We start from the raw sequence: 14,164 nt of genomic DNA, 5'->3' as shown, positions 1-14,164 counted from the left end.
TAAGGCACGGTGGGTGGGTTGCGGTGTGTCCTGGTGGCCTTTGTGAATATTCCACCCACCCACAACCCATCGGCTGTTTTGGGGTTGTGGGTGGGTCCACTGCAACAACCCACCCTGCATCAGGTTTGCACATCATAAGCTGCAGCATCTGCCTGTCATGGATTGAACATCCACAATGGCTGCTGGCACGCACTGCAACCCACCATGGCAAAATAAGCCACGGTGGGCTGCAGCAATCCTACAAGCTGGCCCAGTGCATCCCAAGTGACAAGGGTGGCTTGTTATGTACTAATGTCAAAACTGCTCTTGAATAATTTGGGGGAAAGCAAGTCCGCTGGCATCCAAGAGTTGGGGTATAGACGATACCTAGGAGTGATGTATATTCTAGCTTTTCTAGTTACCAGGCCTATAGCCAGAAATTTTTGTTGCATTGAGCCTTAATGTTACGTTGCCGAGACCATTATAAATCAATGTATATCTGAGTACTCATTTGAAGTTTGACTTGCCCCTTTTGGTGCCGTAATAGAATTTCTTTCTAGAGGACAAGGAGAGTTCCCTAGACTACCATTTAATATCGTTGGTGTCTCTGGGGCAAAACTTGATTCATGCTCACAGGCAGCAGAAAGCAGATCTGAACTGTTAACTTGCTGCCGGAATCAACGCTGCATAGCATCTGGACAGCTTTCTTCAGTTTGGCTTCCTTCACCCCTCTGAAACCATGGCTGAGTAGCAGAAGGAGCCAGTGGCAGAGAACTCTTGGAATCCAACAAATAAAAGTCTCCGTGTTCCTGGTGGTTTAGTTCAGCACAAGTATAGATAGCTTCAGGCAGAGCCACTTAGCATGCAGAAAGTCCCAGGTTCAATCCCTGGCACCTCCAGTTAAAAGGAACTTGGGCAGCAGAACACTGGGAAGACTCGCCTGAAACCTTGGGGAGCCTCTGCCAGTCATAGTAAATAATGTTGAGCTAAATGAACAAATAGGCTCCCACATCGTTTTTCCTTTAATGCATCCAACTGTCTTCACAATTAGTATGTAAATATATTTGGTGAGACTTACTTATATATTGACTTGTATATTGCTGAGGGTGGGGAGGTTAATAAAAAATCTTTGCATAACTGAGATTTACACTGACACCATTGCTTGAGGGGCTTGTTCTGCTTAATCTCAGCAGCCGTGTAAGCAAACCTTGTTTCTGGGTTTCTTATGCTAGTTTCATTTCTCAACAGGAGCAGCGTCTAAAAGAACTTGCAAAGAAACCTCATACCTCCTTAACAACAGCCTCCTCCCCTGTGTCTAATACAGCAGGAAGCATAATGACTACGCCAGCCATTGATATTTTCTCCACCCCTAGTTCTTCAAACAGGTATATATTTGTCTTATCTATTTTCTATATTTATAACCACAGAATAACAAATGTTTTGGGGGAGGTTACAAGGAAAAAAAGTAAAAGATAACGGACAAAATACAATGTGAAAATAAAATCTAAACCAAAAGAGCAACAGAATAAAACAAGTAACAGAGAATAACATTTGTATAATAGATCTAAAAAATACTAAAATATTGGGCAGTATTCAATACTGCTGCTTCGCTTAAGTCATTGATGTAGCGCTAGCATAGGCGACCTCTAGTACTATTTCAGTGGTCTAAGCAGAATGGCGGCATTTAAAACTGCTCATTAAAACTGAAAAGCCTGGGAAAATAAAAAGGTATTCACTTGGTACTGAAAAGGCTCTAGGTGAGCCTGTTTGGGGCGCATGTTCCATAACCAGGATGCCAACACTGAAAAGGCCCCCTCTCTAGTAGCAACCAGCTTTGAACACTTCAGCAGACATTACCCATATATTTTCAAGTGTATATTTGCAGCTATAACAGTTGAGGAATGAGGGTTTTTTTTAACAAAACAAAATGAAATTAGAACTTGGGCTGGTATCCATGAGTCCAAGGAGTAATTGCATTTCTGTTTCTCCCAACAGTCTTTGCAATAACATATGGAAAGCTGTTTGGGAACTGAAGGGTTTTAAAGTAGTTTTATAATACAATATTGGGTGGTCTACTGTTCCAAGGGGAATAAGTCAATGTCTCTGGGAGTACATTGTTGAGCTTGCCTGAAGTATCTCTTTAGATCCTGGCTTTGGATTCCCAAGAAGCTGAGTTCTGTACCCTATGCCTCTGTGTGTTTGTCCATAATGGTAGTCTTGAAGAGGTTGGTAAACGTAATGAAATAATGACAGCTTTGCTTGAATCTTTGATAGTTGCCCTCATCTGTTTCTGTAGCACATCAAAGCTGCCAAATGACCTGCTTGATTTGCAGCCAACCTTTCATCCATCCGTGCATCCTATATCCTCTGCACCACAAGTAGGAGGGACTTGGGGAGGTAAGAAACTCTGTTAAATCCCTGCATAGCCACTCCTTACCAATAGCAAGATTTCACAGTCTCAGCTATACTTTCTTGCTAAATTAACCAGACTTTTTCTAAATGTCTGGGTAAGGTAGTTCTTCTAACTGTGATCTTTCATGTAGCTTCTCTTTCACTCTTCTTTTTAGCATTAACTATAGTTGCATTTTTGTGGTAATTATTTGATTTTCTTGTGAGCCTTGAATACTACTATGGAGCAGGAAAGTGGCATAACAATATTGTAAGACAAGTCTGGACTGATGTCCAGTTCATTGAACTGTGGTTTGCCTTTGCTCTGCAAACAATAACTGCAAAATGCAGAAAGGGATTTCGGTATGGTAGCAAAATATCTGGTTCATGTTAAATAGAAAATGGAAAACAAAGCCATGACAGAGAGGGCAGGAAAGAGACCACAACTTTTTTCCAGTCATCCAAACCATATTTTGGAGGATCATCTGAACTGCGTCAAAAACTTCAGACTGCCTCAGAAGATGGTGGACCCTAATTGGTTACATGTTTTAAAGTCAAATCATTTGTCAATCTAGCTCAGTATTGTCTACACTTACTGTAATTGGCCCCAAAGTTTCATACTGGGGTCTTTCCCACCCCTACCCAGAGATGCATGAAAAGCAGGTGTTTTGCAACAGAGGTAAGGTCCTTCCCTGTAGCTGCAGGCAGAGAATAAAACTCAAACTGAAATACTGAAGTGTAGCTGGTTTACTAGCTTTCTGTGCTATTTAATAGAAACACTAGCTCTCAGTATCTTACAGCATTTCAAGAGCAGTAATAAGCAATTATCTAGCTCTATTAACATTACTAAATCATTAACAATATGCAAGCTATGCTTAGCTTGTAAAACAGTGGTGAAAACATATTAAAAACAAACAGGAAACTCTGTAAGGGGAAGGTTAGCTCCCAAATGAAGAAGCTACAATTGAAAAGCTTGTGCTCTGTCATCCCAGAATCTAACTTTAGCAACTGAGGGTTCTCTTAGGAGGCTTCTTGCGCCCCACTGAACTCATATGGAAGGAAGTATTAAATAACGGCTTTCAGACATAGTTGAAAATGGTTAGCCATGTCATGAAGCCAGTTTGAGCTCACTAAGCTTAAATATGCCTGACAGAGTCTACTTACTTTTATCCTTCAACTACCAGAACATAGAAATTAAAATTGGATCTTGTACAAATGCTTGTTCATGAAAGGGTTAAAATCTCTACCTCACTTGATTTGCAGTGAGCAGAATAAGCCAATAGAAGCAAGTAGAGTTGTCTACAAGCCCTGTCCCTTGGCCGTGGTGTGGCATAGCTAATGTTCAAGTATTAAAAAAAATACTGGTACTGTAACTTACATGATGTGATAGCGATGGGTTTTTTTTGCTAGGGGTGGTGGTCTTTGCCTGCTGTCGTGTATGCGGACCACAAGAAACATACAAGAAGGAGTTCCTTTTTTAAAAAAAAAGGCAAAGATCTGGGAATCTGAAGGATGAGGAGACAGCAGGACCTGTAGCAATTTTTGCTTTCAAACTTCTATATTCAAAGATCTATTAAAAGCCTCCTTGCTCATAGAGAATCATAGAATCATAGAATAGTAGGGCTGGAAGGGGCCTACAAGGCCATCGAGTCCAACCCTCCACTCAATGCAGGAATCCAAGTCAGGAATCCAAGTCAGAGCATCCCTGACAGGTGGCTGTCCAGCCTCGTCTTGAATGCCTCCAGTGTGGGAGAGCCCACCACCTCCCTAGGTAATTGGTTCCAGAACTAAGCTAGTGCACTCCCTGCATCTTCCAAGGAACTTAGGCTTTGAAGATAATGGCTTGAGAAGAAGGCCTTGGAGTTCCTGGCAGCTTTTCTTAACTGTGGGCAGATGAAGAAATCTTACCATTAGTGTTTAAGCGGTAGACACTTTCTATCCAGTGAACAAATACTTGTATTTTCAGCTACTATTTCTATCAGTACACAGAGAGCTCTGGCTTTTCTTTCTGCCTGTCTATATTAATTGAAAGGTTGCGTGGTTCTGTATTCAGTTACATGAGTTAAAAAGAAATTGACCATTTTCAGTTGCTTAAGCCATTTTAATTCAAATGCCTTTTAAATGTTAGTTAATACTTTATCACAGTCCTCAACCTTTTTAATTAACATTTGTTATCACACACAATCTTGTTCAATATTTGCAGATGAATGTTCTACAGGTGTTATATTTCCATTTAACATCCAATATCAACAAAAATATTCTTGCAAATAGTATGTTAAAATAATATATGCAGGTAATACAAAATATGCAATATAAATACATATTACCTTAGAGATATTTCGGTCAGACCATAATACATTTTTAAAATGGGAAGCAGTATTCAAATATTCTAAAAGAAAGAATAAATAAATTTAAATAAATAAATAAGGATGTAAATTATTTCCACACCTGTAATTCCAAAAGAAAAAATTAATATCTGTCTTTTCACAGAATTTTATTCGTAGATTTTATTTTTCTCTATGATGTATGTAGTAAATCAATCTATATCACAAATGTTAAAATAAAAGGAAGGGAAATATTTTTCCAGTAAGAAGCTATAATGGTTTTAGTGGCAGTTAACATATTAACTGATTTCAAGAACTTCCCTTTTCACCTCGTCTTTTAAATAATTAAATACAATCTTCAGAGAACCATTAGGAATTTTATAGCCTGTTATTAAAATATGTAAATATTCAGTTCCTGACTGACCTTATTACTATCTCTTTGCATAAGATGTGCTTGCTCTAGATGTAGGGATACTGCACAACTCATGTAAGGCAAGGTTGGGAGATGACAGGGTTCCATTTTGGACATTGTGAAGAAGTCCTGGCAACAGGTTAGAGAGAGGCATTTACATAATAATAAAACTGCTCACATTGTGCCTTAGTTCCCATTTTAATTGAGCATTCTTTTAGCAATTCATTTCACTTTTCTTCTTTCCTTTATATGCAGTAATACACTTATTTGGGCCACTTGCCCTTTTAATACTTGGTCTGTCTCGTCCATTGATATAGGCCTCTTGTTCTATTTGGGTTTGTTTGCATGATCAAACAGCTCAGCTGTGTCTTCCTTAAGCCACAGCAGGCTGCAGTCCATGTGGGTGCCATTTCGAATATTCAAGTTGCAAAAGCAGTTTGTTGAGTTGTCCAAACCCAGCAGAGGTGGGTTGTGCGAGGGTTAAACAATGCTCACAGACCCCATGGCTTGTTTTAGGGTTTATGCGAGGGTCATTTAACCCTCGCACAATGTACTCCTGCTGAGTTTGGATGACACAACATGCTGCAGTCACAGCTTGAATTTTCAGGATGGCACCTGTGGGCATCGCGACTCATCATGGCTAAAATAGTTGTGATGAGCTGTGGCGATCATATGAACTTTGTGTTTCTCTCAAGCTGCAAAGTGTCTTATAGGCTAGTAAAGGGGCAGCCAAGATGGCAGGCATGTTTCTATAGTAGCTGTTTGTATTCTGTATGATGGTTGGAGTAGAAGTATCCAATTTAGTTCTTGTAGCTAATGCTGTATCCTTGCTGAAGTTATTAATGCAAGAATTATTTAGAAACTGGAGTGAAATGTTCTGTATGAAGACCATAATCCTGCTGTTGAGGGTTTTCCTCTTAGAAGATAAGAGTAAAAACTGAAAAGTTGTTTACTATCTGTCACTTGAGAAACACGTTTTACTTAAATGTACCCCCTACAGCTATGATTGGCCATTTATTTGTAATATGGGTTGTATTTTGCATTAAGCAAAGGTCATCAGCATTGGCTCAACCCACTGACTCCTTTGTGAGCAGGAATTGGGCAGAGAGTTGTGACCAGCAAGAGGTTTTCGTAAAGTTCTCCCCCATATTCAACTCGACTGGTTGCTCTTGCCAGTCACTGAAATGAAGACCTGAGGTGCTTCAGAAGAGAGTTCTTCATTGCTGCTCATGTGGGAGATGGGCAGATTTAAAGAGCCCCTTGCTTGCTTCTTGGCCCACATGGGAGGGAACAGTTAAAGGGCACAATGGGGCCTGTGGGGTTCCAGGAAAGAAGCCCATGAGGGTCAGACTGACTGGCTGTTACTATCCATGAGTGTTCAGGCACTCAGATGTAATAGTGAAAATGTGAATGGAGAGATTGGGTGTGTTCACACGACACGCTAACCCACGATGGTGACTGGCCACACACTGTGGAGTGTTCTGTGAACAGTCCACACTGCATGGTTTGTGTGCCCGACAGACAGGCAGGCATACCACCCACAGTACGTAGCTTGCTCCCCACTACTTCCTGTCTGCTGCCAAGACCCTGACCCTGTTCTGACCAGTCAGAGCCTTTTTAAAAAAATTGCGCAAAAATGGGGCTGGGAATTTTTTTTCACATTTTCCAAGTCCTGTTTTATGTGCACAAATGGCCTCTTTTTCTTTAATAATAAAAAAATCAGTTATTTGCAGTTGTGTACTTGAGCAACTGCGGGTATCCAAAATATAGGGGTTACCTTGGTTGCTGCCTTGTATGTCAAACACAAGGTAACAGTCAAGGCTACACTATAGCGAGGCTGTTTTGACAGCCTTGCACAGTAGACAGGTGGGGAAACGGGGTGTAGATCACCCCGCTAGCAAGAGTATCCCCAGAATTGAATGTATTGCCTGGAACCTTGGGGGTGCCCTGCTAGGAATCCCCACTATGACAAAGAGTCTTTTTTCGAGCAGGTTCCGTCGTTTCCCCCTCTTCCTTCCCATTTCCACTTGCTGAGCCAAAGTTTGACAGCTCCTTTGACAGCTGTCAAGTGCCAGCTCGGCTAATAGAAAACCAGCAAAAAGGGGGTGGAATGCCCATTTATATGAAAACAGGATGCTGCTGACTCTGGGTGGAGTGGACTAGAAGGGGGGCACCCCCAAGGGTCACTCAGGAAGAGTGGCAGGGCTTTCTGCCACGCTTGCTGAGCGGCTTGCTGTCCAGTGCCCTTTTCCCATGATAGGTTGGCATGTCCGGGTTTGGATGACACACCAACCCATCGTGGGCAAAACAACCCCTAGAACAGACCATGGGTTATCAGGGTGGGTTGTTTGGGAAAAACAACCCACGGGTCCTGGTGCGCACTACACACTAACCCACCATGAGTTGTTCAAGGGTAAGCGTATCGTGTGAACGCAGTCATTGTTGCATCTTCTACCAGGTATGCCTGACAACAGGAACTCAGGATAACACTTCAGGCATCTGATAAAGTAGACACTAGTCTTCAAACATTTATGCCATAATAAGTATGTTTGTAATGTTTCATGAAACTCTTCCTTGATAAAGATAATTGTAACATAGAATAGCTGCTTATAGAATAGGATTCTGAATGGATACCTTCATGGAAGTCTGTTTTTCCACAAAAGGTTCAAGTGTTAGGCACACTAATTTTGGTGTGCTTGACATATGCAAAACACACGGTGACTATACCAGTCCCAGTGTTTGTGATTTCTAATCCGAGTGCCAGACCAAAGCCTAATGGAATCAGTATATAGCTGGTATATAAAGCAGTAACTGGAGTGCTGCTGTCTCCTTCCAACAGTACTAGGATTGTATGTACCTCATCCTTGAGGTATCTTCAGCCAGCTCTCATTTAGTATTCTAATGTTAAAACAAGCCTGGCAGAAGCTGCTCTTTCGCTGTATCCTAAATATTAGCTCTGTAAGTCTGTAGATTAAATTTACAGCAATTTTAAAACAGTAGCAAGGAAATATTTTAGTGTTTTGTACAAGCCATAGCAACACACCTGGGAGAGGAGAAAGCATTAAAAAGGGAATTGCATTGGCATAGCAAAGGGCAGAAGAGAAGCCTTGAAGTCAGGAGGGGAGGATGCTCTCAGGTTAGTGGCACTGTGGTGAGGGGAGTGGCACAACACAAAAGTGTTGTGCAGTGTGTCGTAAGCAGATTGTATTTTCTAGAGATCACAGTATTAAGATGAGACCCTTTTCAGGAAGTAACTCCAAAATGGTAACCTATAGAATGCCCGTTAATTCTTGCCAATAATCTATTTAGAGGAGGTATCCCTTTCCTTAAAATCTACAAAGAAAGCATAGTATGCATTCAGGGTGCAAACTGATATGCTTAAACATAATTAACTTCTTGTTTCACTTATGCTATACCTGATTACTAATGCATAGCTAACTTGATTCCCCCTCCCCTTCCTTCTCCTCCTTGTTGCTCTGCCTGGGCTGCACAGATCCTTTCACTTCTACTGCTGATGATGATGCCATTCTGAGCCTAAATCCTTTCCTCACAAAATCTAGCAATCACCTCTCTGTCTCCTCTGATGTACTACCCACTTTCACTTCTAGGACACCTACTCATGAGATGTTTGTTGGTAAAGTAGTGTCTGACTGGCTTTTCCGTTTCCCTAACTTAATCAGGCTACCTTAGGCAAACTTAGGATTTTCAGAAGAAGAAGAAGAAATAATAAAAACTAAAGTAATGACAAGATCTAGTTTAAACTATAGCCAAATGTTGCCAGCTACGTAGCCTGATCTACAGAGAGCAGTGCAAGGGTCGGGGGAAGAGAGGGGAGGCTTTGTATTCCCAGACCTATAGGTATATTTAATATTTGACAGAGAATCCCAGTGGTTACCGCACTTGGGGCAGTTTTCCCTTGAAATTGGGCAAGGTTTTGCTGTATTCGTGTTAGCCACAGTGTTGGGCATCTAGATGAGCCACTTTAGGAAGGCTCCCAAAGGTTTCACAACAGGCTGTTATGGGTCACACACAGCCCTTAGGGTAGTAAATGTGTCCACTTGTGTGCACTTGGACCTCCCTAAAAGTAGTATTCAAATTCCAAGCTAGATGTGGCGTAACTAGTCTCCCCTCAGAAGCGTAAATCCCAAGATTGCCATGTCATGCATATGACTTTCAGTTTAACTCTTTCTGGTTCTCTAGATCGCTTCAACCCATTTACTGAGTCAAACCCCTTTGTGACAACCAAATATGCATCCACTGTTCAGCTCTGTCACTTTACTTCAGGTATAATATAAATGCCTTAAGGGTTTTTACACTTGCTCATGCCTTCAGAGGTGTAAAAGGTGGCATTTGCTGTACCTTTCTGTCTTTGGATAGTAGAAAATTTACCCTTTTTAGAAGTTGTTAACTAGATTGCCTGAGTGTATGTCTGTCTGTGTTAGAAGTTGTGTAGATGTAGTTTTAACTTAAGAGTCCAAACATTTGGTTAAGCAAATAGAGTATGTCCTGTTCCTTTCTTTCTGTAACATTCCTTCTTTGCTCTTCTGCTTCGTATGCCTTTATTAGATACATTTTGTGGTCCGCAAGCTTACTCTAATGCTTCCCATTTCCGCAGTGAGTCCTCAACTGTAGCTGGTCTATTTGGAGGTAGGTAGAAACTTTTCAAAACCCAGGAACCTTCAGTTCATTATGCAAAGTCGGGTAGACTACATCATGTCAATTTCAGAAATCCTAATTGCTTAACACCTCCTTCTGAAAGCATGTGGGTAGAACTGAATCTCTGAGCCTATGCAGAAATAAAATCCCTGATCCCTTAACCATAGTTAAGGTTTGGAAGCAGACTGTAGGATTGTGCGAATTTCCCATCATTGGTCAACGCTTAAAAAATCTATTTAAAGCATCACAATAGGTTCAAATTGTTTTTAAAAAATAGTTTAGCGTGACTTTGCTGCAAAGGTTGCAAATATTGACTTTTAAAAATCAACTTCCCCACTGTTAATGTCTCACCTTTTGGTGATGAGTGACCAAAGATTGAAAGGAGTAGTGATCAACGACTGCTGATCATGCTCTTCTAAAGCACCTGGGAAGATTAGGTTGCCTTCTACTTTCCTAATAAGTAACCTTAAAGCTACTGTCTCCTGCAAAATTATTTTAAATCTTTTTTAAAAAGCTCAGCAAACGCTAGCTCTATAAAAATACATAGTCTTCTTATTTAAAGTAACACCTGTTGTTCATTGGCTGTAATACACTGAAGAAAAAGGATAAGTTGCATACATTTAACTGTGGTTCTTTGAGTCGTCAGCTGTGCATTCATGTTGTATAGGTTCTGTGCCTGTGAAGACTCTCAGAACGTTCTAGAGCTGAGCCCCCCCCCCCCCCCCCCCGCACAAAGGGTGTGGTTCCCACTCAGTTCCTGAGACTGACATAGTGGCCAGGTGGAACACAAGAGATGAAGAAAAAGGTCCAAGGCACCTGTAGCAGAGGGTGGGTTGTGTGAATGCAAGATGACCACTCAAAGAACTACACATCTGGGTGATTAGCAAGCTAGGTTACCTGGAAGATGGGCTGGTGACTTATGACATCAGCTGAGAGAGCACTGCTTGACCAAAAGCCTCATCAGTCCGCACACAGACATCCAGTTGGGAAACCCATATGAAGGTGGAGGCTGAGACCAGGTAGCAGCATGGCAGACTTCCTGGAGAGGACCACCTCTGAGGAACGCTGCAGAAGAAGCCATCACTCTGATAGAATGGCCGCATACAATCTCATAATACAGATAAATCAGGGATGTCTTCCATTTATATAAGCCCTGAGCAGATATAGTGTAACCCTTCATTAGGACCAAGAAACAGTTGTTGGTTTTAATGAAAAGAGGCTGTACATTGTAGGTAAAAGTTGGGATCCACGTTGGATGAAGGAGCCCACCCTGATACTGAAGAATGCAGTGGCACTGAAGAGATCACCATTTGTACTGGGGCAGGGACTGAAAATGCCCCTGTGGACATTGTCAGAAGGGAAGTCTGAGGCACTGCAGCAGCAGCAGATGCTCCTGTGTCCTTTGCCAGTAGTGGCATGGCATATACCGGTGTGGAACATCATAGTTTTGGTGGCTGAACAGTCTTCAGCTACAGCTTCAGCCGCCTGGAGCTCCTGTTCCACAAGAGTGCTTTGAGTCTGAATGTGTGTTTCTGGCAAGCCTGCTGGGTAAAGCCCTAGCAGTGGAGGCAGGACTCAACAAGATGGCACTTTCCCAGGCAGAGCAGGCAGTGAGACTGCCCTTCTTTGGGGGGAAGTGTGCTCCCATGCTTCACACACTTATGTGTGAAGCCATCAGACCTGAGACTCTCTGACCTTTGCCTTTGGACGCCATTAGACTAGACTAAAATAAAATGCAAAACAGAAGAGAGAGAAGGGAATAAGAAACGAGGAGGAAAGAATCAAAGGAAGACCTGAGCTTAGTATCTCACTAAGAGAATGCTCCATTCACTGCTGCCGTGATGGTTGAAGAGGAACCGAGCAGGAGCGTGCCCTCTGTGCATGCACATTGAGGGTAGGGAGTGGGATCCCACCGAAAAGCTCAGTTCTAAAACATTCTGAATAAGGCTGTCTGCAGGTGGTATTCAAATCTATTATTACTATTATCCTTTTATTATATAATAATTTTATGAAGTACGAAGAACTTTAACTGGGATTCAGTCGCAGCGTTAGACTCGCACCTGATTGAAAATGGAACTGTGTGGGAAGCAGTCTGCATGGCTTGGGGTGACTTCAGCCATGCCAGGGCAACCCGATCTTTCTGTGTGGGCATGTGTGCAGACGTACTGCCCTGGCTGAAATAGGTTAATGGCGCGGGAAGTTGCTTAACACAACAACATCTGTTTGGAATGGTCCATGCAGTTTTGTTTTGAAGTCACTACCGCAGTGCTAGTATTAATGCATTATTCAGTGTTAAGAATATAAGAATTGCTTTGATCTGATCAAAAGTCTGTCTAGTCCATCTTGGGGTGCTCACAAGCCAGGTGTGGTGGAGATGGCCATCCTTGTGTGTCCATGGCATCTGGTAGTCCGCATAATGCTGCATTTATCAAACTGAGGTGCATTTATTAAGGCTCTGTCAATTTCAGTTTTGGTTGATGCCAGAAATCTGTGTGTTCTAGTGACAGCTAAAACCTCTTGTGGTATTACATTTTGTATTACATGTTTCACAGGATAACTACCAGACTCTAGTGTCTAACTTTCAATATTCTGTTAGCATATACGCTTCCTGATTATGAACTTCTATCTTGCCCCTCTGTCTCTTCTTCTGACCTAAAAAGGCACACGCTTTTCAGCCTTCCTTTGTAGGAAAGATGCTCCACCCTCTAATGATTTTAGTATACCATCTATATACCATCTCCAACTCTACCCAAACAAAAATAGAGGGGGCACCCACAGTTGCATACACTATCCTAGTTGTGGGAAGTGGCGTATATTTATATACCACAGTTGTATTTGCTGCTTCTCTTTCAGTCCCTTGCCTTATTATTCATAATACCAGTAATACTGTTTTCCTGCTTCAGACTGATGTGATTAGGGAATCCTTCTGGAGCCGTCAATATGCTTGGGATTTTACCAACGTAGTGATTTTCAGTAAAAAGAAAAACACTGTACATGTCACTTTAGCATTTTGCCTAAGGAAACTGGTAGCACTTGTATTTCAAATGAATGATGTGTGTGTTCCCCACCCCCACTTCAATTATGATGCCAATGGCCATAAGCCTTCATGTAGTACGAGTAGTGGTATATACATTTCTTTAAAACATCTGTACATTTTAGCAAAAGGCTTGATTTTATAAAAGGCAAAAAGTAGGGTGTATAGGCAGCTGCAGGATGCATATCATGAGTGCCAGATGGAAATAGAGTTTAAAACATGTGCTTCGCTCATGGCTGACTTGTGTTTATGGGCACTTAATTCAGAAGCTCAGGATTAAAGTAGATGTGATGTCAGTCCTAAATCTCATTGAAGTGTTTGTGGTTTAGCAGTTCAGATGCCAGAGAATTGCTAAACCTGTAAGGGATGAGGGATGATGGTGGGGAGAGCAAAGGAGCACCAGTGTGCATAATTTTGAATACTTCTCCACAACAGAGATGATGGTTTTGCAGGTAATGGACAGACACAGGAAACTAAGAAGATGTCACCCACAGCAGAAATCTGCTCTCAGATAGTATTTGTTGTTCAGTCGTGTCCAACTCTTCGTGACCCCATGGACCATAGCACGCCAGGCCTTCCTGTCCTGCTCTCTCTCCCGGAGTGTGCTCAAGTTCATATTCATTGCATCGGTGATGCTATCTAGCCGTCTCATCCTCTGCCGTCCCCTCCTCCTTTTGCCTTCAATCTTTCCCAGCATCAGGGTCTTTTCCAGGGAGTTTTCTCTTCGCATTAGGTGGCCAAAATATTTCAGCTTCAGTTTCAGTATCTGTCCTTCCAATGAGCAGTCAGGGTTGATTTCCTTTAGGACTGACTGATTTGACCTCCTTGCAGTCCAAGGGACTCGTAAGAGTCTTCTCCAGCACCACAGTTCAAAAGCATCGATTCTTCGGCGCTCAGCCTTCCTTATAGTCCAGCTCTCACAGCCATACGTTGCTACTGGGAAAACCATAGCTTTGATTAGACGGACCTTTGTCGGCAAGGTGATGTCTCTGCTTCTTACTATGCTGTCTAGGTTGGCCATAGCTTCCTTCCCCAGGAGCAAGCATCTTTTAATTTCATGGCTACAGTCACCGTCTGCAGTGATCTTGGAGCCCAAGAAAGTAAAATCTGTCACTGCTTCCATTTCTGCCCCTTCTATATGCCAGGAAGTGATGGGGCCAGATGCCATGATCTTAGTTTTTTTAATGTTGAGTTTCAAACCAGCTTTTTTTGCACTCTCCGCTTTCACCCTCAACAAGAGGCTCCTTAGATCCTCTTGGCTTTCTGCCATTAGGGTGGTATCATCTGCGTATCTGAGGTTGTTGATAATTCTCCCAGCAATCTTAATTCCGACCTGTGATTCATCCAACCCAGCGTTTCTCATGATATACT

The 14,164-nt window shown here is 42.1% G+C and overlaps 1 protein-coding gene across 3 annotated transcripts in view; it reads left to right on the top strand.

The window, feature by feature from the left end:
* PICALM (phosphatidylinositol binding clathrin assembly protein) overlaps positions 1-14,164 on the top strand; it is a 93,198-nt gene that overhangs the window by 58,295 nt on the left and 20,739 nt on the right. For 2 of the 3 annotated variants that reach the window (XM_084842517.1, XM_084842516.1), the window contains exons 11-12: positions 1,228-1,364; positions 2,276-2,376. In XM_084842517.1, coding sequence (XP_084698643.1) covers positions 1,228-1,364; positions 2,276-2,376 — 238 coding nt within the window. Of the gene's footprint in view, positions 1-1,227; positions 1,365-2,275; positions 2,377-8,596; positions 8,738-9,303; positions 9,388-9,669; positions 9,751-14,164 lie in introns of all 3 variants that reach the window. The other variant, XM_084842518.1, reaches the window with a different exon arrangement.

The sequence above is a fragment of the Heloderma suspectum genome, chromosome 3 (genome assembly GCF_057233095.1).
Source record: "Heloderma suspectum isolate Gila_16-S chromosome 3, 16-S_ref, whole genome shotgun sequence".
Taxonomy (NCBI): domain Eukaryota; kingdom Metazoa; phylum Chordata; class Lepidosauria; order Squamata; family Helodermatidae; genus Heloderma; species Heloderma suspectum.
The sequence above is the reverse complement of the archived record's forward strand: the minus strand, read 5'-3'. Positions and strand labels throughout refer to the sequence as shown.